Source organism: Sinocyclocheilus rhinocerous, unplaced genomic scaffold (genome assembly GCF_001515625.1).
Source record: "Sinocyclocheilus rhinocerous isolate Xijiao unplaced genomic scaffold, SAMN03320098_v1.1 scaffold1725, whole genome shotgun sequence".
NCBI lineage: Eukaryota > Metazoa > Chordata > Actinopteri > Cypriniformes > Cyprinidae > Sinocyclocheilus > Sinocyclocheilus rhinocerous.
The window spans coordinates 477033-499489 of record NW_015627232.1 but is presented as its reverse complement, the minus strand read 5'-3'; the positions used below and the strand labels follow the sequence as shown (position 1 = coordinate 499489).

At 37.7% G+C, this 22457-nt stretch overlaps 1 protein-coding gene across 1 annotated transcript in view; it reads right to left on the bottom strand.

Annotated features, from left to right (window-relative positions):
* Positions 1-3594: 3594 nt before the first annotated feature.
* Positions 3595-22457, bottom strand: part of LOC107723320 (XK-related protein 6) — a 52486-nt gene continuing 33623 nt past the window's right edge. The window contains exons 2-3 of the mRNA XM_016531887.1: positions 6709-6905; positions 3595-5485 (exon numbers count right to left, since the gene is read on the bottom strand). Of these exons, the coding sequence (XP_016387373.1) occupies positions 4512-5485; positions 6709-6905 (1171 nt within the window). The 3' untranslated portion in view covers positions 3595-4511. The remainder of the gene's footprint in view (positions 5486-6708; positions 6906-22457) is intronic.

The window sequence follows — 22457 nt, the reverse complement described above, 5'->3', positions numbered from 1 at the left end:
GTAGTCCTTTTAGGCCTATATAGATGAATGTCAAAATGATGCATTTTCATATTTTTTTTCTCTTACGAGAAATCCTAGTGCAGATTCTAAACACCTAAACATATTTTTTTTAAACAAATATACATAAAAATAAACAGAAATTCGGGGGAAGAAGTAAAAAATAAACATATTTGCTGCACCAATGCTTCTTTGTACAGCTTGAAACATAATAAATGGCACCATATTTCAAAGAGAGATGTTTGGCTGTAAACTGTGTTGAGGTGCTTGTTCTTCCAGAGAAGAAAGTGTCCGTGAGCTTAAAGAGACAGGTCTATCGGACGGTGGCCTTGCTTAGTGAGCCACAACAGGGGTCCTGCAGTCCACATTTGTGGTAGCACCTTTAGAATATGTTGATAAGCACCAGGTCAAGAAACAAAAATGCACCGTTTTGTGGTTGTTTCGTCATCAGAACTTTTGGCTCTATATCAATACTGATCATTGCGGAACCACTGCACAGAACTGGATTTGATGAGCGTGTAGAGAACCCTGGAGCGATGGGTGGGACATAGCACTGAAGAAAACATGCACGTGTGTTGGAGGAGTCACCATAGGATGCATTTTGCGGGCATGCTAAGTATCCAAAGGATGTAGAAGCAGTCTGAAGATGGTTCAGCACTAGAGGCCTTTAAAAATGCGTCCAATGCCATCTCAGGTTTTAGTTAAAATATTCCACCCAGTCAGCACCATATTTACGTACCCCACTTTTTCTATTCTTATTGGTCTACACACATTTTTTCTTTTTTTTTTTCTTCTTTTTTTTTGCAGGCATAAATCCATTTGGCTAGACATTTTTGTTCACAAGACAAACGACAGAGAGAAAAGATTAACTTGTTGGCACTACAGCTCATTCGTTTTGCAAGACAGAGGAAGGCATAGACAGAAGTACATTAACAATCATTAAATAAATTGCTAACTTCATCATAACTGTCATTTAGTACCCAAACAAACCAAATCTCATTGCTTTTTCGTATCCGATCATAAACAAAACCCTCGAGAATAGTCGAATGGAACCGGTCTGTGTATTTCGTCTTCGGGAAAAGTGTGGAACCCAACATTCAAGTAGATGTTAAGTATTGCCTTTAAGTTGTAATATGCAGATCATTTCGTTTTGCAAAGATTTACCCGGAGTGCACTTTCTTTGTGGGTACGGGACAAAATTGACTGGCTTGTTACAGTACTGAGCGAAATATGAATGGAGATAGAGACACTGGCATTGTTGTTTGCTGCACTGGCTGCCATGGCTACACAGAAGCACCCAAAAAGACAAGGCACCACAAAGAATCAGATATTAGAGACTGGTCCCACTTACCCATCCCACCCTCCATGTCTACAAATGGCAGCATGACTTTAATATCGACTAATCTGATGTGTAACTTGTTTGACTAGTAAGGCAGTAATCTAAAACAAACCAATTCGGAATTATATGCATGCTGTACAGGATTGGATTTGTTGCAAATCCTGACCTATATCTGATCAAACGTGGCGATGTTGGTCACTACACATCATGCTAGTGGAATAATAGAAGAAAATATCATATCACAGTGTAGTTGAAAATATCACCTGGACTGTCTTTCCTCAAGTGCGTTAGCAGTTACCGATTCTGTAATTGGACTATGAACGTATCATGGGATGCCAGGCAGCCGAGTCACGCAACCGTAAAAACGAGTAGCTGTCGTACACGTCATAGCGTAACAGGGTTGGTGATATCCCAGCAAACAACAGTGCATCAATGTGCCAAGCACCTACAGAAGTGGAATATCGGTGACTTTTTAGGCACTGGAAGAGAACAGGGAACAGGAAACGGAACTGTTTCGTTCTTTTGCTTAAACTGAAAACCTGATATTGCAAGGGTTACGGAATATTGATGTTTTGGAATAAGAATTGCATGAAATCACCTGCCCATCCCCCGTTCCCTTTGGCCAGGTTATAAATCCAAGTTGTTATCTTGAAACATAGTCTTTGCATCCAAATATCCTAGATAACACTCGCATGAGAGGGGTGGAGGGGTCAGAGCAGCAACCAAGGATGGAGCTGAAGAGGTAAGACCTACAAACCAAAGTCACACGCATACACACACATGAATACACACACTCACTGATAGCTATTGTCTATCCTCATGTTCTTTTCCATCCCTGGCAAAAAAAACCCTCCACATCGTCAACTACAACTGATCTGAAGTCTGCTTGGAAAATTTCAGCAGGCACAAATGGGGTTTGTAGCAGCCCATGCGGTGAAACTTGGCATCCCATGTTAATTTCTGCATTTATCTCGCCTGGATGCTAAACAAAGCGTCGGAACAACAAAAATTACCTCAGCCCTCACAGAGCAATTCATTCTCAATTGAATTGATGAAATCAGGGGAAAATTACCTCAGGATTGGAGGTAAACAAGTGGCTTTTTGTAGAGGTAACCCTCAGGTTTGTTCTAAGTGCACCGTATATAGGATACTGAAAAAAAATAAACATAAAATGGGATGTTTAATTCAATAATCTTGCACATTAGAAACCCTCATTCGCTGGTTGGCACCGGGCAACCTAGTCAATCCTCAATATGTGCAACCTTGGCATGCATTCGATGGTGGTGTATAAACTTAGCTAATTTCAGGCAAAAGCAACACCTTTTTCTCCAATCACTTCAAAGTACATTTTCAAAAAAATATTGCACAATTCAAATAAAGAACCTTTTTCTTTTATCAAAAATGAATATAGTACATTTTGAATGCGAATGGTATACCATTTACACATGTAAATGTGTCAAGGTTCTTCACCTTTTGAGAAACCATTAGCCTTTTTTCTGAAGAAAAGGTTTAAGTGGAGAGAAAAATGCAATTTTGTGCAGGGAATGATGGAGGAGTACTAAAGGTTAGAGTTGAGCACCACACACAGCAAATATTTCTGTTCATTATTACAATGTAAAAATGGTAACAAGCAATTGTTACTTTAAAGATCAGTTTTCTAACCCATGATTTAACCCTCAAAAATAACTTTGATGTAACCTATTTCATTAAGGTTTGTTTAGTCATATTACTTAATATTTTTCCTTGAATAAAACCAATTAATTTACATGTTAATTCACATAAAGCACATTTTGTAAATTATATGACAAAATATGTTTAACAGAGTAGTTTATTTTTATGTGTGTGCGCGTGTGTGTGTGTGTTTATTTATGGAAGGACTTATTTAAGGAAATATGTCCTATTTATTCTTTCTAGCTTTCATCAGTTGCACTCACATGTAATATAAATGGGTTAAAAAATATATCAGTGGGCCATATATAAAAAATAATAATAATCATATGCACTACCGTTTAAAAGTTTTGGGTATATATTAGACGTTAGTAATATAGCAGTCATTACTCCAGTTTTCAGCAATTTCTTCAGAAATCATTCTAATATGATGAATTTGGTGCTCAAGAAACATTTCTTATTATTAATATTGAAAGCATTCATGCTGCTTAATATTTTTGTGGAAACCGTGATACATTATTTAGGATTCTTTGATGAATAAAAGGTTCAAAGAACAGCATTTATTTGAGAAAGAAAAGTAATTACATTATCCTTTAAACAGAATAGAAAAGTTGTACTGTTTACTGTCACTTTTGATCAATTTAATGCATCCTTACTAAGCCCAAACTTTTGAACGGTAGTGTATATAAGAAAATATGTCCCATTTATTTAGACATAGCAGTCATAAAGTGCACCCTCACATACTACAGATGGGTTAAAAAAATAGTGGGCCATATGTAAAAAATTCAAATATTCAACTCCCTCAGATTACAGAGCTGAAGATATCACATCACTAGTGAGATTCAGTAGGAAAAGACATGTTAAGATAAATATTAAGGCCCTTGATGATCAAAATAGTGGTGGCAGTATAATATGGTAGGCCGTCACCAAAATTTAACACCAATTTTTTACATGACATCATTGCATTTTATTTGAAAAATGATTGTACCTTTTTGGTGCACTTTCCCAACAATTTCAAGCCTCTTCCCCCTTTATCAATGGAGAAAAGGAGTGGGGCATCGTGTGTTTTTTTTGACAATCAAATGTGCTTTTTAGTGTCTAGCTAATATTGACTCATTTGCCATCTTTAAGAACAGTTGTCACCACAACTGTCTGGGAAAAATGTAGGCACAAAATGGTAAAAGCAAAATCAGAATGAGGATGCTAAAGACTATGTTCCTCCATCATTCCCATCATGCACATTTTAGAGGCGACAGGGCCACAAACACCATCAAACATACACATTAGTCGAACATTCACGCCATAGTAACCCAAACTAGGGAATGTTGTATTTCGGACTAACTCTAACTCTACACTCTGTTAGTCAAAATATATGTTGAATATTCTCTGTTTAGACTCTTTTAGATGCACTCTTATAGCTTCAGAGCACAACTAAATAAAAAAGCACCAGGGGAAGTGGAGAACCAGAGAGGGCATGATAGTAGAGATAGAGCGGCATCGCACACCTTCACAGGGAGGACTCGTACTGGAGCAGCTCGTAGAGGAGGGGTCCATCCCTGTACCTGATGCCCACCGCATTGGGGCTGATGTACTGGAGGATGTTTATGGTCCGCCGCAAACGTCGGTCCACAAAGTGAGCATCCCAGGCTGGGTAGCGCTTCCTGGGCATGTCGATCTTGATGAGGGGCCCCTCGGGGGGGATGGGCCTACCCGCCGCATCGGTGGGCTCTGTGGATCTCACCTGGAACACCGGCAGACAAGTGTCTGTGGCGGCATCCTCCGGCTCGCTGTAGTCCCCTGAAGCCATCCCCCTGGTCGGGGTGGCTTGGGAGCCCCGAGGCCCCGGAGTGGGAGCCATGGGCTCAGCCTCGGGTGGCAAGGGGAGGCCCCAGAGCAGCTCAGCACAGCAGGAACTGGCCAGCACCCTCAGCCGGGGCCCCATGGGATGCAGGACGCTGTAGTAGAGGACCATGCAGGCCACTCCGGAGGCAAAGCACAGGAAGACGCCGCAGAGGGCAGATGCAGCGTAGGAGTCGGTAGTGACCGGGTCTCTGTAGGTGTACCACAGAGCAGTAAGGATGGTATTTTCCACCAGCACCAGCAAATAATAAACCACCATGCGGAATCGGGTCCTTCCCTCCTTGACGTTAAACCAGCAGAAGACATAGACCACGCCTACCACCATGTTGAATAGCACCTCCTCCCACTTGGACATACAGAAGTCGGTTCCTCCGTGGATTACCCAGAAGGCCATGGCACACCAGTGCAGCACCACAAAAATGCCAAAGTAGATGTGGAAAACTGAGGCAAAGAGGGCGAAAGATAGCGCCCGAGAAGAAATGGTGAAGAAACGCCACAGAAGATGCACCAGCGCTCCCCGGTAGCTCATGCTCTTTTGGTCGTCGCGGGAATCACGCAGAAGCTTGTGGTACGAGGCCAGAACCCAGGAAAGAGAGAGGAGAGACGCGACCGCCGACACACCTGGACAACAGAGAGACATACAATGTTGTTGCTTGTTTATAGTTGGAATTAATATGAATATCTTAAAAAAAAAAAATTGTAATGTTATTGTAATGTGAGTAAATCATAGAGTAATTTAAATTTTTAGGTGAACTATCCCTTTAAGTCTTTTTACATGATAAATGGACAAGTATCAGGACCACAATAAACACATTAAAGCGTGTTTCAAATTCCAGGTTCTAATCTGTCTGTTATTCTAACACACTGCAATCTTTGTAAATTTTCTGTGTGAAAAAAATAATAAAATCACAATCCATTATATATGTACTGCGATGAATAACATTAACTGTCTGTATCCAGTAATGCTAATGAAAAGCACGCTAACACATACAAACAGCATCAATCATTGTCTTATCATTTCTACAATACCTGCCTACCATTTGTTGGAGCCATTTTCCAAAACACACCTCTTTCTTGTTCTACATATCTTTTTTCTAAGACGTTTACCATTCATCCTGCTGAGCTCAGACTTCATGTTCATATGCTGGCAGTGCTGTCACCTCAAACGTAAGAAATGGTCTTACGGCTCAGATTATCTGCTGCACAGCAGAAAAAACATGCTCCCCACAAACACAGTTGATCATTCAAAAAGTCTCAGACAGGGAGGGCATTATACTCAGATTCATCCACAACTCAGCCTTTTTTCCAGATGCACAGTATAGATTTTCCATGATGTGTCCAGTTTTCTGAAAGATTAAGATGGTTGTTTGACGTGTTGATAAATTAATATAACACAAAGCTGTGAGATCCAATTGGGCATATACTATTGTCACTTGAAAAGCTAACCTAACAGCAAATTTTGGCCATGCATCATGTTGTTACAGAGCCTTGAGTTGCACTCATAAAAAAATTAAAGGTACATTTCCAGTAGCATTTCTAATCATGAAATGTTGCTAGAGCATGCAGTGCATGTTGTTTGTGTCAACAACAGTCAATTTGAAACAACTCTCACTACTGAAATTCTTAACCTATAATTGCATTATGCTAGACCACAATCACAAAATATGAAATCATGAGTAAATATATCTTCTGAAAGGTATAAATTGTGTCACATTCTTCTTGCCAAGGTTTCAGAGTTATCCCAGTGAAATTTACACATCCAAAAACATTCATCATTGACACACATAAGCAGTACTGTTCGAAATGTCAGTGGTCTCAGTACAGAGCCTAGAGGCACTCCTTACACTGCAGCGTTTCTGCCCGGTTCTTCTGGATCATGATGCAGAGCTGGAGAACCAGCTGTGGAGCACTTTCCAGAAATGTCTCCAATAGACGGAGCATGTTGACATCGGCATACTCGTACATCATGGCCCAGTAGAAGCGTCGCTGGTTCTCCTTTTGTCTGCGGCTCTGGATTCCAAGATACATTGCTCTGATGTACCTGCAGAGGTGCAGACGCAGAAGAGAAGGAAAGGAGATATAGTATAAAGCTGGAATATACAGAGAAGGAATTATACAGATTACATTTCAGATAAAGAAAATGACAGTAAACAAAAAAGGGAAACAGAGAAACAGAAAACAAGGGTAGGGATCAGTTAACCAGATTGATATCACATATCCATTATGGATATACATCCTCTGTGAGATTATGACCTTGTGGGATATTTGTATTCTTCAAACCAGTGTTGTGTTGGGGAGGAACTTTAAATTTTTTAAAAGTGTGACAGCAACTCAGCTGTTCTCCTAGTAGTGTAGCTTTTCTTGTAACAATCTACTACACTAATGGTGTAGTGTGAAAATGCACTTCGCTGTTTTTGTCACATTTTTGCACACAGTTTTGTGACTGAGATAGCTAAGGCTAACCACAGCTACTATCGAACACAATCTGACACATGCTGCTAGAATGTCTCGCTCTTTTTTTCTATAACTTCACTTGTCTGTGTTTGAGCCAGACCAGAGTATGTGTATTATCGGTGGGCATTTTTCAATGATTCATTCTACAGGTTACATCATTACTAGTATGTGGCAACAAGTGCTTGTCATTATTAGTGAGTCATTTGAATTATTAACTCAATCATTCACTCAGCAACACTGATTTTTTTAAAAACAAAACAGGCAACTGTAACTGAATTATTCGTCATCTGTATCATTCACTTCACTGATTCATTCAACGACACTGATTCCTTAAGAAACAAAACAAAAGAAAGGCTCAAAAAAGCTGAAAAATGCCACGTCTGCAGGCAGCATACAGCGGTAGGAAGGCAACAAGCATCTGAATCCAATGATCATCTCACATCCTTTCTACTAAGATTTTCTATTCCATGACAACTGAGCGAATAAAGTTAAATGCATTGTAAAAGTGTGTTTGGTGGTCAGTTTGTGTGTAAATGTATGTTTTTGGCCAACTTTTTCCTTTTTCGTAATTTAAGGGAGAAATTAGTATTGTAGTAATTACAAATTACATATACACTTATTCACATTTATTATCAAAGCTCTCTCTATTTTGTTGTAGATCATAAAACCGTTATGCTCAGAAGTCTGTCTGAAATCTGTCATGCGCAATGTCTGCCAGCAAAGTCATTGCCTGATAGGGCAATGAGGTAACAAGTCAGCTGCCTAAGCTTTCAGGCACAGTCACTGTCTTTGTTAGTGAGTCATTTGAAACAGTCACTCAACCGATTCATTTAACAACACTGCTTAATTCTGGAACAAAATACCACTACTGTGTGTTGCTCAGAGACACGGCAGTTGATTCTGCTGTGACTTCGTTTGAAACTATTTCCACTGGTGGAGCAAAAAAAAAAAAAGTATTCTACATAAATATTCTTTTTGCTCCCAAACATCCAACATTAAATAACATGTTCATTAGGATTTATTCTATGTTGTTTTGTTGTGCAATCAGTAGTGCGTGATAACTGGAAGTGGATGGTTATTCCAGCAAACATACAGACTGCTAATCTTGTCCTATCTCTTCTCATATTGTGTTAAAGACACCACTATATACCACTGGGGACAGTGGCTGACTGGCGCCTGTCTAGGCAGGGATGGAGACAGGGCACGACTGTCAGGGATTGATTATCTGTGATCTTGAGCTTGGATGATCTTCTAGAGCTCAACACCATGAAGTCACACTATATTTATTGGAAGGCACACATTTCTCTCTCATTTCTTACCTAAAGCTCAATTATGATGCTTTCATGAGAGAAGCTGAGATACTTTAAGAACTTAGGAGCTGAGAGGAGAAAATTACATTCAGCCATAATAACAGGACTGAGACTTTGAGGCCAACAGGAGGTAAATGGGACTCATAGGCCCAGTATCTGAAAAAAAAAAATGAAACTGCCTCCTAAAAAAAGTGTAATGATATGACTACACCACTAGAGGGTTCACTTTACTGTTATGTAAAACAGGCTGTAAAACACAATCTGTAAAATCCGCAGACATTCAGTTACTTAAAGGTGCTTCAAGCATTTTTTCTCAATACTACACATAAAATGTCCCTACTACCTTACAGATATCATTAAATAGCTGTCCTGAGAAAACACACTTGTCTTTGTGATAGTCTACACATACCAAATAAATACATAAATACATTTATATGCTATATATTTGTATATGTAGTTAATTATTCAGATTAATGTAACATAATAATGTCATACTATTGTTTGTTGACCTGCTTATAGTAATTTTATCCTTGTTTTTGAATTATATATTCATATATTTTGTATTCTAAATTGTTGCGTGGACTCCAAAACAACTAGAAACCACTTTGTGGAAGATGGGCATCTGAATAAAGAACAAATATAACAAATAAAAGAATAAATTGTGAGATACAAAATCAAAGTTATAACATAAAGCTGCAATTGAGGGATATAAAGCTGCAGTTATAAGAAATAACACACTCTTATGTCAATTCATAACTAATTCATAACGATTTTACATTTGGTGGGGACTTGTTATGAATTCATACAATATAATTTGTGTGTAAAATGATCTGCTTTCACCCCAGTGAGGGTTAGATATATGGGTGACCTTTCATGCATTTTCACACAAAAAAATAAAAATAAATGAGTACATATTCAAACAAATTCATTCAAAATGACCAACTAATAAAATAGTTACATTTTCCCATAAGATTGAGTTGGAAATAAAGCTGCATTTACAAGAAGTAAATTCAAAATTGTAAAAAAAAAAAAAAAGTTAAAATTGTGAGATGTAGCAATTAAAAAAATAAATAAATAAATAAAGCCAAGCTTTGTATTTTTTCATTCTGAGGTTGCAATGACTTATTTACAAAACACATCATCTAATCAATCTTGTTCGAAAATATAAGCATTAAGAAATCAATCATGGGTCCAAATGACATGCATTTTTGTGCACTTCAAATCTTTGTTACAGAGAAAGCAGTGTAACAAACACACAGTACAGTGAAAGGACTGATGGGAAACGCTCACATTTATGCACAAACTTCAAAGTTAGTCACAGATGCTGTCCCACCTCCTTGGCTCCAGTCCATAACAATGTTGACGAGCATAATCTCCTGCCATCTCAGCTCTATGTTTCTTTCATGTCTGCTTTTGCCATTCTGCTCACCCAATATGTTCTTCATGGTTTACTCATCCACACCGTCTGTAAGTGCACCCCTTCTCCCTCCTCTTCACCTCGTTCTGGACCACCAAGCTGTGAAAGCTGCGTACATTACACTGAAATCTACAAAATCTAATTTTTACTGTTTCAGGTATGGATTTTGAATGTAAAAACTCAGCAGCAGGTCCTAAATCAGCATGAAAGGGGCAGCTGCTGCTTGAAGTTGCTGTGACTTGACTTCTCTGGCTGCCATAACTGTGCCATCTGCTTGGAGCTACTTATACACTGAGAGCAGCTCACCCGCTCTGTTTACACACCAACTACTGAACACTGCTACATCTGCTCTCGCGTTTAATGTACACATTAAGTACAGAACATGGCTACAGCTGCTCTACAGTCACACACACAATAGTTTCACAGATGTTGTCTGCTCCTTAAAACCTAAATTGGTGTGAAACTCATTTTCATGTTCACACCCTTACAAAAGTAGTATTGTAGTTACACCATGACAAGTGTTGGTTTCAGGTATTTCATATATTGAAATTCAACATGAACTAGCAACAACAGCTATTTACCCTATAGCTAGTGAGCAATATAAACTAACCAGTATATCTATTTGAGTATTGGTGAACACTATAAACTAGCTACAAGAGCCGACTCATCCCTTTCGAAAAATAACCATGGTTTTACTACAAAACAACATGTTACTATGGTAGCCACAAATGAACCAAGGCTTTGCTAAACTAACCATAGTTTAACCATGGTATTTGTAGTAAAACTGTGGTTATACAGATGACAATCAATACGCCACAAAAAAACTGTTACTGCATTTTTACTACAATTTATGCTGGTCCTTAGCTGGTCATGTGCTGGTCCTAAACTGGTCCGACCAGCTTAAGACCAGCATATGACCAGCATAAACCAGCAAAGGACCAGCAAAGGACCAGCATAAACCAGCAAAGGACCAGCTCAAACCAGCATCCCAGCTTCAAAACATACCTAACCAGCCTATGCTGATTTTTTCAACAGGGAAGGGATGGTAAACATTATAAACTAGGCTTATAGTTATCTAATCGGAAACATTATAAACTAGCCTGAATATCTATTTGACTATTGGTGAACATTATAAACTAGCTACAATAGCCGGCTCATCCCTTACAAATATTAACCAAGGTTTTACTACAAATAAAACCAAAAAAACATGGTTACTATGTTAAACTGTAGTAACCACAAACTAACCATGGTTTTGCTACACTAACCATTGTATTTGTAGTAAAACTATGGTTATACAGATGGTAATCAATATGCCAAAATATGATGGTTACTTCACTTTTACTACAACAAAACCATGGCTAATTTTTGTAAGGGATGGTAAACATTACGAACTTATAGCTATTTGGCTAAACATTGTAAACTAGCCTTAGCTATTGGGCTATTAGTGAGCATTGTAAACTAGCCACAATAGCTATTTGGCTAATCATAAACATTATTAACTAGCTTTAGATATTTGGATATTTTTGAACATTATAAACTAGCCAAAGTCGCTATTTAGTTAATGGTAAACATTACGTAGTAGCCTAAATAGCAATTAGTTCATTTTCATTTTTTTTTTCAAATTCATTTTGGTGACATGTTCTTAAAGTTATATTGTATACATCTAATCAAAAATGAAACTATTCTGAAGAAAAACAGGAATACATATTGAAAAAACTAAAAAGAACAATTTAGATTTTTTTTTCTTTGACAGTAACATCCTGTCGAGACTGTCCATCAGTTTTTCTCTAATGGCCTAGTTGTCTTATGAGGACTGTATACTGTAACTATTTCTTGCACATTTGCAGGTTCTTCAGAAAATGACAGCTTGTCTCAATGACTCTTGGGAATCGCATGCTTTTTTGAAGCAAGCGTGACTTTAGAATCATTCACCGGAATGTGTTTTGAATGGAGCGTAATATCTCTCTGCTGCTCGCTGCTCTCATGAAGCTAATTACAACTATAATCATCTTTGCATTCGCTGCAAAGCTTAATGGCTTCAACAGGAGCCGGTAATTATGTAAAAGTAGGAGTAACGTTTGGTGGCAAACATCACTAGCAACAGCAACAAAAATACATTCTTGTGCACAAAGCACATTATGTTTCTTTGTGAAAGTTAATTCTTCAAAACAGCTTGTGCTGCAACACATCTCAGCACAAAATGTTACAAGTTTTTTCTCTCTGTATTATTTAACATTATCTGAGGATTTTATGCTTCTAAATCCCCTCAAGCTATGTCTGTGTGGACTGTGCGGTCAGTGTTTGTATAACAAACTGACGTTACGTACAGTGTTATTGAGAATGTGAAAGTAGTAAATAAAAATCATAAAAAAGCAGAACTCGACTAGATTTGACCAAGGACTCTAAACATAAATGTAAAGACTCCCAAAACTCAGTCAGGAAAGAACAAAATGTACACTTAATAAACAAAGGCAATGTGAGGGCTATATAAATATACTGTTGGGGTATTAAATACTGAATAAGAAGACTAAATGAACAGCAACAAATGACTAAACAAGATAACCAACAACAATCTGACTAAACAAGACTGACCAACAACCAACCAGATAATCCAACAACCTTCACTGACTAAACAAGACTGACCAACAACAACTAATGACTAGACAAGAATAACAAACAACAATCTATGACTAAACAAGTCTGATAAACAACAGCCAATGACTAAACAAAAATAACCAACAGCAATCCATAAATAAAAAAGAATGACTGATAACAACAACCAGTGAGGAAACAATAACAAAACAAAATACTATAATTAAACAAGACTGACTGACAATAACCAATTACTTTATAAGACTAAATACAATTAATCTGTGATTAAACAAGGCTGACCAACAACAATATGTAGTATGATTAAACAAGATTGGCCAACAACAACCAATAAGTAAAAAAAGACTAACCAACAACGACCAACGACTACACAAGGCTGACCTATGATTACACAAAACTGACCGGTAACAACCAATGCCTATACAAGACTAACCAACATCAACTCATCACTGAAAAAGACTGACCAACAACCGCCAATGAGTAAACAAGACTACCCAACAAAAATCTATGATTAAACAAGACTCATCAACAACAACCAATGAGTAAACAAGACTAGCCATTGACCAATGACTACACAAGACTGATCAACAATTTAGGACTAAACAAGACTAACCAACAATGTCCAATGAAGACTTGTCAACAACATTCAGTGACTAAACAAGACTAACCAACAATATCTAACGACTAAACATCCAAAAACTAAACAAAACTGACCAAGAGCAACCAGTTATGGGTGTCTAAAGATGAGCATTCAATAAAAACAAGATCTTACAAGACAGCAAAAAAAATAAAAAAATAAAGTACATAACTTAATGTTCAGAAATGAATCTTAAATACTTACAAACATGATCTACAGATAAAGGTTGTCTACACACGAGAGAGATTGCTTGCAGTTCTCTGATGACAGATGATGTGTATTTGTGAAAAGCTGTCAATTTATTGAAAAGAGCTTCACTCTGCTGTCATTGTATGTCTGAATGCATCATGCACAGAGCCCATTTACCACTTCACTGCATGAATCAGATTTCTGGGGACAAGTGGCAAAACTGCACATGCATCGGAAAAATGCAAAGTGAGCAGGACGTTTCACCAGAGTTTCACCTGTCACAATGCCAACAGAATGAACGGTGTAACTTGCCGAGTTTTTCCTCAACAAGGAGAGGATCTCAAACCGTGCAGCTAGTGTTTCAGCTCCATTTCACCGCTCAATCATTCAGTCAGCTGACTGAAAGTGAGGCAAAATGTTCCAGGGAAGGAGCCTGTCCGCAGGAAAGAAAAATCACAAATGAGATCTCAATTGTTTCTACACTTATTAGATAACATCATGAGCAAAGGAGACTTTTCTCCTGATTTTCTGATCTACTGATTAAAAGACTTAGAAATCTCATGTGTCCCCTTTAGAAACCATAATATATGACATAAAGGAGTGTGAATAAAAGTAACACTTTACAATAAGGTTACATTTGTTAACATTAGTTAACGTTGTTAATAGCGAACAATAAATACTTGTAAAGCATTAATTAATCTTAGTGTTAATTTTAACATTTACTAATATATTAAAATCAAAAGCTTAATATTATTTAATGGAGCTGAGCTAACACCAACTAATAATAAACAGTTGTATTTTTATCTAACTAACATTAACAAAGATTATTTATAATGTAGCATGTATTGCTCATTCTTAGTTAAATGTTAGTTAATGGAACAAACAGTACCTTATCGTAAAGTGTTACACCATCTATCATAAATCTCGGGCAATCCGTAGAAGGTTTTTTATGTTGGTTTCGTGTGTTTGTATTAGAGAAAATGTATAGAAATTTTACATTTAAATTTAACTCTGATATTGTCATGCTGTCACGGTCGAGGTGTGTGGAGGCAGGCAGGATGACGAGGACGACAAGGATTCAAATAAGGATGTTTAATGTAGAGACAACAAGGCAGATACGGGTAGATGAGACACACACACACTCAGGGTAACATTCACAATAACCGACAATACTAGAATACACGAGACAGGAACTTATAGGGCAGATAACGAGGGGCAGACAGGTGAGCACACTGAGGATAATTAACTAATGATTGAACGGGCTAAACCAACAAAAGGGGAAGAAACCACAACAAACAGTCCACAGGGGTGTTACATTACTCCCCCCTCCCGGAAGGTACGTCCTCGCACCGTAGAAACAGAGGGAGGTGCGGAGGGGGACTAGGAGGAGCGGGCTAAACCAACAAAAGGGGAAGAAACCACAACAAACAGTCCACAGGGGTGTTACACATGTGGTATAATCGTAAAACAATATATGTATTGTGTGTGTGTATATATATATATATATATATATACACATACATACATTTTCCTCACATATTAACATATTAATGAACATCATTATTACTTAAAAGTTCTTAAATATCATGATTATTAATTCATAAATATGTGGTGTAAAGAGGCGTGTTCAAGCCACTGTAGGTATGAACAGCATTTTTAATGTACTTAAAGGAACAGTTCACCTGAAAAATGAAAACTTGTGAAATGTACTCCACCTCAGGCCATCCAAGATATTGAGTTTGTTTCTTCTTAGGAACAGATTTGGAGAAATTTAGCATTACATCACTTGTTCACTAATGGATCCTCTGCAGTGAATGGATGCCGTCAGAATGAAACAGCTGATCAAAATATCCACAAGGAATAATAATAATCCACAAGAAATTGACCCCAGTCCACCAATTAATGTTTTGTAAATATGAGTCTATCCATAATATTGCTTTCTCCAGTGAAAATTTTGTCTCGTCTGAATCAGGAGAGAAATATGCACAGGTCAAGCATTTACAAGTGAAAACAGCCCAAAACAGTTCTGAACAAAAATGTTTGTGTGAAAGGACAACAGGTGATGAACAGATGCCCCTCAAATGTTGCTGCAGTGTGAACCCATGAAACCCCACTTGTGTGCTGTTGGCCTGCGCTCTGTATCCTGATTCCTGACTTGAATGGGAGGAGCAAATAAAGAGTTCACAGGCAGTAAGCATCCTTCCCTGCAATTTAGCGCTTCTAATGACAGCATGAGAGTTTTGGGGCTTTTAGTTCATGTGTGTTAGCTTTGAGCTCATTTATATGCTAATATTTTGCAACGCGGAAGTGAGATATTTTCTTTGAATGTGCAAGACTTCCAATTCATTAGCCACTGTAGATGAATAACTACAGTATAAGAATAACAAAGTGCAGTAAATACAATCCACTGTGTTTATGATTATGATAAGGAATTAAAATAATTTGATAACAAGTCTGTTACTTTGTGATATCAAGCAGCATAACACTGTTTTTGTACATCTAAACTACCTGACACTGTAAGCCTCACACATTCAAGTTACAAATAGCAGTACCCATTTACTTAAAACAAGGTGGATACAGTACACAAGTTCAGAGATAACACAAAATGAAAACTGCACTATTTTTAAGGATATAAATAAACAAAATGTTATTACTGAGTGAGTACCAACAGTCTTATGACAAGTCATACCTCTTTAAAGTTTTGGTGAATTTTGGCAAATAATTCATTTTGACACTGAGTGAATTCCCAAATTTGACGAATTTACCTTTTAGAAAATACACACATTCAAAGGTAATAGCTGCGTTTCCATTACCCTTCAAATTGCGCAAATTGAAATTGCGAATTGAAAATTTGCCCAATGGAAATACATAAATTTAGCAAAAACTCCCATCCATTTTTCAGGCAATTCAAAAAAAGAATATTTTGCAAAACTGCAAGGAAACCCTTTTTTTGCATTTACAGGTTACCTGGCGTACGAAACCGCCACTGGAGCTGATCATGACCACTCTAGTCAATGCAATGCTTGTGTTCATACCAGCTGCGATGCAACATATAGTTCAGTGGCTGTGACATGTTTCAGAAGCGTCCCAGAAGCCGCTCTCCATACTGCTTCGCTAAAGATACACACCTTTGTCTCCTTCAGTTAAAAATAATGGCTAGTGCGGTGGCTGTGATATACGCAAACCTACCAATATCCACTACCATGACTTATCGCGAGAGGAAAAAATAAATTTTAGACGCATTACATTGGTTAATAGAAACGCCGTCATTTTGCAATAGTTTTTAGCGACATTTATAAAATATCGCAAAAGTTTTGTGCAAATCTGTAATGGAAACGTAGCAGTTTGCAGTAGAAATGGATACTGCAGTCCAAATTCAAAATATTGTTTCTCCCGCCTCCTCCTCAGACTCAACACTCACATGCATTGCCAGATTGAGGACACACAACAGGAACGAGCGCAAGTGATAATGGAAGGCGATGGGTCTTATACTGTAATTTGATTTATCCATGTTTTAATATGCCTCTGGTCATTGAGCTTTTTAGATGGATGCTGAGGTCGGGTACAATCTGTGATCTCTGACCCAGTTCACTTGCTCGCTTCCATGGCTGCAGTATACTGTGTTTTCCACCAACTGGCAACCAGAGGTGTTGAATACTATTGGGTAAATTGACAGTGGGCGGAATCACACAGACCAAAACAAAAACAGACATTCTGACACTTATCAGCTGTTTTGACTCTCATTCTGATGGCACCCATTCACTGCAGAGGATCCATTGGTGAGCGAGTGATGTAATATTAAATTGATCTGAATCTGTTCCGATGAAGAAATAAACGTTTCTACATCTTGGATGGCCTGAGGTTTCATTTTGGGTGATTTATTCCTTTAAATGAACACAAAACACCAGTGTCACATCATGACACACAAAAGTTTGCAATCACGTCAGATTTCAATAAAAACACAAAATAAAGAGAAATGTCTAAAGACAAAATTGACACACAAAAGAAACATAACTCCATTAAGCCATCAACCTCTGAGCAATAAAACGTTCCTCTGGGGGTGAAAAAATGTGAGATGGTGTGTCAAAGCTGGGAAGGTCAACTCCGATTTTCCATCAGAGGATTATCTGATTCAGGTGGGGCTGAAAAGGGTTTGCCCTTAACATACATAATTTATCTCACATTATTGTATGATATGTTGCCCACTTATGTAAGACAGGGCTGCTCTTCTCATGCCTGAACACAGCTTGAGCGATACCAGCAGAACCCAGGAATGAGAGCAAATGTTGACTGTTTCAGCCAGTATGTGCATAAGATCCATTATTCAGACCTATGACTTCTGATCTTTGACAGGTGTCGGTTGCTCCGCACAGAGCAGGAGAAGAGAGGGAGAGGAGGAGGAGAGAGAAAAAAGGCAAGTGAAGGGGCAGGGTGAGAGGAGACGTGAATTGGGTGAGGGGAGGGAGGCTATGGATCAATAGCTCAAGCTTTTCTAGAGCTGCATCATCACCAGAGCTAACATTTGGCATTCACTGACGGTCGGGTACAATCTGTGATCTCTGACCCAGTTCACTTGCTCGCTTCCATGCAGGCAGTATACTGTGTTTTCCACCAACTGGCAACCAGAGGTGTTGAATACTATTGGGTAAATTGACAGTGGGCGGAATCACACAGACCAAAACAAAAACAGACATTCTGACACGGAACGCACATTTCAAAGTTGAATAACTGACTGTAGCATTGCTTTTCAGAGAAACAAATATGTGTTGTATTATGTATTGTATAACATATAACTTGTATGTTTCCTAAATATCAGCAAACATATTATAATATTTTAATGCTTTAGTAGTACAGTCAAAAAATTACATACAGCACCTTTAAAAAGTAAAATCCTTCTCTTCTGGGGGAATGAACCAAATATATATAAATATATATATATATATATCTTAATATATATATATGTCTTAATATTTCTTGCACTCTTGTGCAATAAAATGCTCTCTGGAATGAGAACATCCCCTCATTCGAATATCATCTACTTTTGACTAGCAATAGCAAGTAGAACATCATTCACAACTGTGATGTGAACAAAATGTGTTTTTTTAATAAAAAGGGCCCTCTGATATGTCCCACCCCAACTTTCTGTTTCAATAAGAAATACTTAAACTCAGGAAAGAAAGCTGCACTTGTCAAGTGGTATATTTGAGCACCTAAACCTTAACTTTCACTCACACAGAAAACCTCATTCGATTACAGTATTTTCCTCACAATTTCCACAATCTCAGCATGTGCTACACTTGAAGACCCTCACATTGAGATATTTTAGACCTTTTGTCTGAAACCTGGCTCTCCTTGAATTATTGGGCCTGAGATCATTGCATTCGCTCACGCCTCGTTAGCTAGCCTGCACTTGGCCTGAACCGTTCCAGGTCACGTCCGAGTGCTCTGCGGGTCTGCCCATCTGCACCGCAGATACAGACTATTTCCTGATGCGCACGCGCCAGTGCTAACGACTAATGGTTCAGTGGGGCATGTGGTGCATCAGGTCACGCTTAATTAACTAGTGCTTGAAGAACACACCTTGTTTTGATAAAAAAGAAAGTGTTTTCAAGAGATGCAGGGTTGTTCCCACCAGCAATTTTGATGAGCTTCCCTTCAGCTAAACTGTCAATACTCTACCCATCTAGTTCAAATGTCCCAGTTTGATGTGTAGAGACAACTACACTTAGTGTACTAACAATATCCAAAAGTGGACATACTTTCTTTTCTTTCTTTTTTTTGCCATGAACGTTTCCACCACTGTCATTTCCACCACCATATTCCAAATGCTTTGTTTATACACAGTCACCCAAAAATGAAAAACGTGTAATTTACTAACCTTCATGTTGGTTTAAACCTCTTACGCAGACATAAAAAGAAGATATTTTGAAGAACACTGGGGTTTAAACAACATTGTAAATCACTGACTTGCATTATCATTACATATATACATACTCACTCAATAATTTGACAAAATTACAGTTTAGCTGGAAATGATGCACAATAAAATATTCAGATATTCTGATATGAAATAAGTGATATTTACATTTATTTCTCTGATATTTACATAAGTGATATTCATATTGTTTTCTCTTATATTTAAGCGTTATTTACATTGATTTTTATCACACATGTCTGAGTCTGGGGCAAGAGTATAAAACTATTAAATCTATACATAAAAGGCATGGCAAAAAGCTTCCCACACATAACCATATTTTAACGTGTCCTTCATATAACAAAAAGAAAAGATGTTTCAATAGTTTCAATAAAAATTAATCTTTAGAACAGCAGTGCTTAACCACACTTCTAGGAGGAAGTCTTAAAATTATTTAAATTTAGTTATTTACATAACTCATTCTAATAAAAATACTTAAAAACACTAAAATAAAAATGTACCACATTAAACTGACATCATATTTCTAGTTTATTTTTATTACAACATAAGCTGAGGTACTTTGATAGGAGCACCTTTGATTATTGTCTTGGGGTCAAAAAACTAAAAACCACTGCCCTAAAATAATAAAATAAATACAAGTACCTGAAATGTTATAATAGTAGCAAATATTTCATTGTAGTAGATGTTTTTCCAGTGACCATTTTTTGGAGGGCTCTTAATAAAAGCATAAAATAGGCTTACATTTTTCCTTTTCACATCACAAGACACTCACTAGTAAAGGTATTATAGGCCTCTTGGAAATGACACATTTCATGCCTTTCATGTATTAACAAAAGCACTGTCAGCACTTTTGAATATGACTGTATGCTAAAATGGCCTCCATGTTGGGTGTTTTGCATATTTTTGAAGTACATACAGCTAATTAGTTGGAGAGATGTGTGGGCTGTGTGTGTGTGTGTGTGACAGGACACGGATGAGTCACTAAAGGAGTCATTGAGCTGAGGTGAGGGGGACACTTTCTTCAGGTCCTCCACACCACCTGCTGAACGCTCCTCCAGTTTCCCAGCATCCCTTTCTTTCCTTTACTATCTGTTCCCTATTGATTTATGATTCCATTTTTCTTCTATTCCTAGTTCTAATCATTATTTACCGCTCTCCGTTGGCTCGTTCCCTCTCCCTCTCTCCTGATTATTTGTCTCTGCTGAGGTTCTCTTTGATTATGCGCAGCGTCTCTGTCCCTGTGCATTTCAGATATTTATAGCCACAGTCCTATTCACTGTGAGGGAGAAACACACAAATGGCTGCAAATTAAATTTGAGCTTTTATGAAAGTGTGACAGGGCCAGATTTAGAGCCGACCGGCCGTCTCTGGAGAAAGCCAGAAAGTGCCTCCCATTACATCACTATGATGGCAACAGTGAGGGCGTAAATGCTTCCCAGTGGTGTACAGAAAGCTTTCCATGTATCAGAGCAGTACACAAGTCTTTTATGATGGACGATACAATAAATCACAAACCCTGAGAAGGCCTTAAATTGCTAGTACTTACAGATATGTTTACAGCATTACACAATCAAATATACATATGATTATAAAGTATGTGTCTGGACCAAGAGTGAAGACTTTATGATGGACAGCCACACTTAATTACTGCTAGTATACTAAATAGAACGCTGTGTCGGCTGCACACGGTGAACTAATGTAACAAAGTGTTAAACTGATGCTAAGCAAAGCTAAAAAGACTTAAAACAGAATTAGTCAGAGAGCAAACAATTGATAGAGACATGTTTCAGAAGCGTCCCAGAAGCACACACACTGCTTCACTAAAGATACACTCCTTCTCTTGTCAGTCAGGATTCAGCCTTCTGATTCTCATTGAATCAGACTAATTTCAAAATGTTACATTAAATTATTGAACCTAATGATATCTGCAGTACATTTATGTTGGTTCTGTTACACTGGGGGGTTATTGGTGCTCTACGTTTTAATGATTAAAAATATATTTTAAATCATTTTTAAAATTTTTGTTGTAAAAAAAATTTGTGTAATAAGTGTAATAAAAAAGTGTACTTTAAAGTACACTTATTTTGTGTTTTGTATATGGTGTATGTGTTGACTAACATACTAAACACATGTAATGTACAGGATTATAATTTTATCTGTAGTGTGTTATTCAAAGGTAATTAATATATTTTAATGTGCTAAATTGCAACTTGATCATTAAAAATGTGTAATTACAGGCATCAAGGATCTAGTCATAAAAGTGGCCTCATAAAAGCTTCACATGTTTTTGCTGAATTTTACTGAATACTACTTACTTTATCTCAGTAAACTCCTTTTATTGGATATGTTCACTCATGGAGGACGTTATCATGGCAGACTGCATATAGCCAATTTCTACAAAAGTTGACTTGTGCTGCATCCATGCCACTAGGTGTCAGTATCAGTCCAAGGTGACTGCAATATCTGACAGTTTCTAGGGTTTAAGATTTGTCTGGTTAACACTGTCTGTTAGCCCCTGCTGGTAGATGCTGTAACTACACCATTACACGGTGATGGTAATAAGCATGTTTCTCCATTCGCACACATTAAAGGGGTCATGACATGAGAAACCAAATTTACCTTGATCTTTTGATACAGAAGATGTCTCTGTATGCTTAATACATCCTGAAAGTTTCATAATTTAAAATGTCCTCATCATCAATAAAAAAACATTTATGTAATAACCCTCAGAAAACGGCTCGTTTTTGATCTGAGGGACAAGGTGATGTCAGCTAGCCCCAGTCGTTTGCATAAACACTGCCCCCAGAGCAAGACATCGACAAAGGCCCCACCCACTGGCATTCAGCCGCTAACGGCTGACACTTGATCACGCTGAATGCGAGTGTCGTGTCGCGTCAAAAGCAAATAGAAATTACAATCACTGCCGCTATCTTGTCTACACTGAATACAGTATGCAGATGTGTATTTGCTTTTTGAGACAGTCCATGCATTCGAGTCTGTCATCAGGACAAATGGAGTGAAATAATGTTTGCTTTGACATG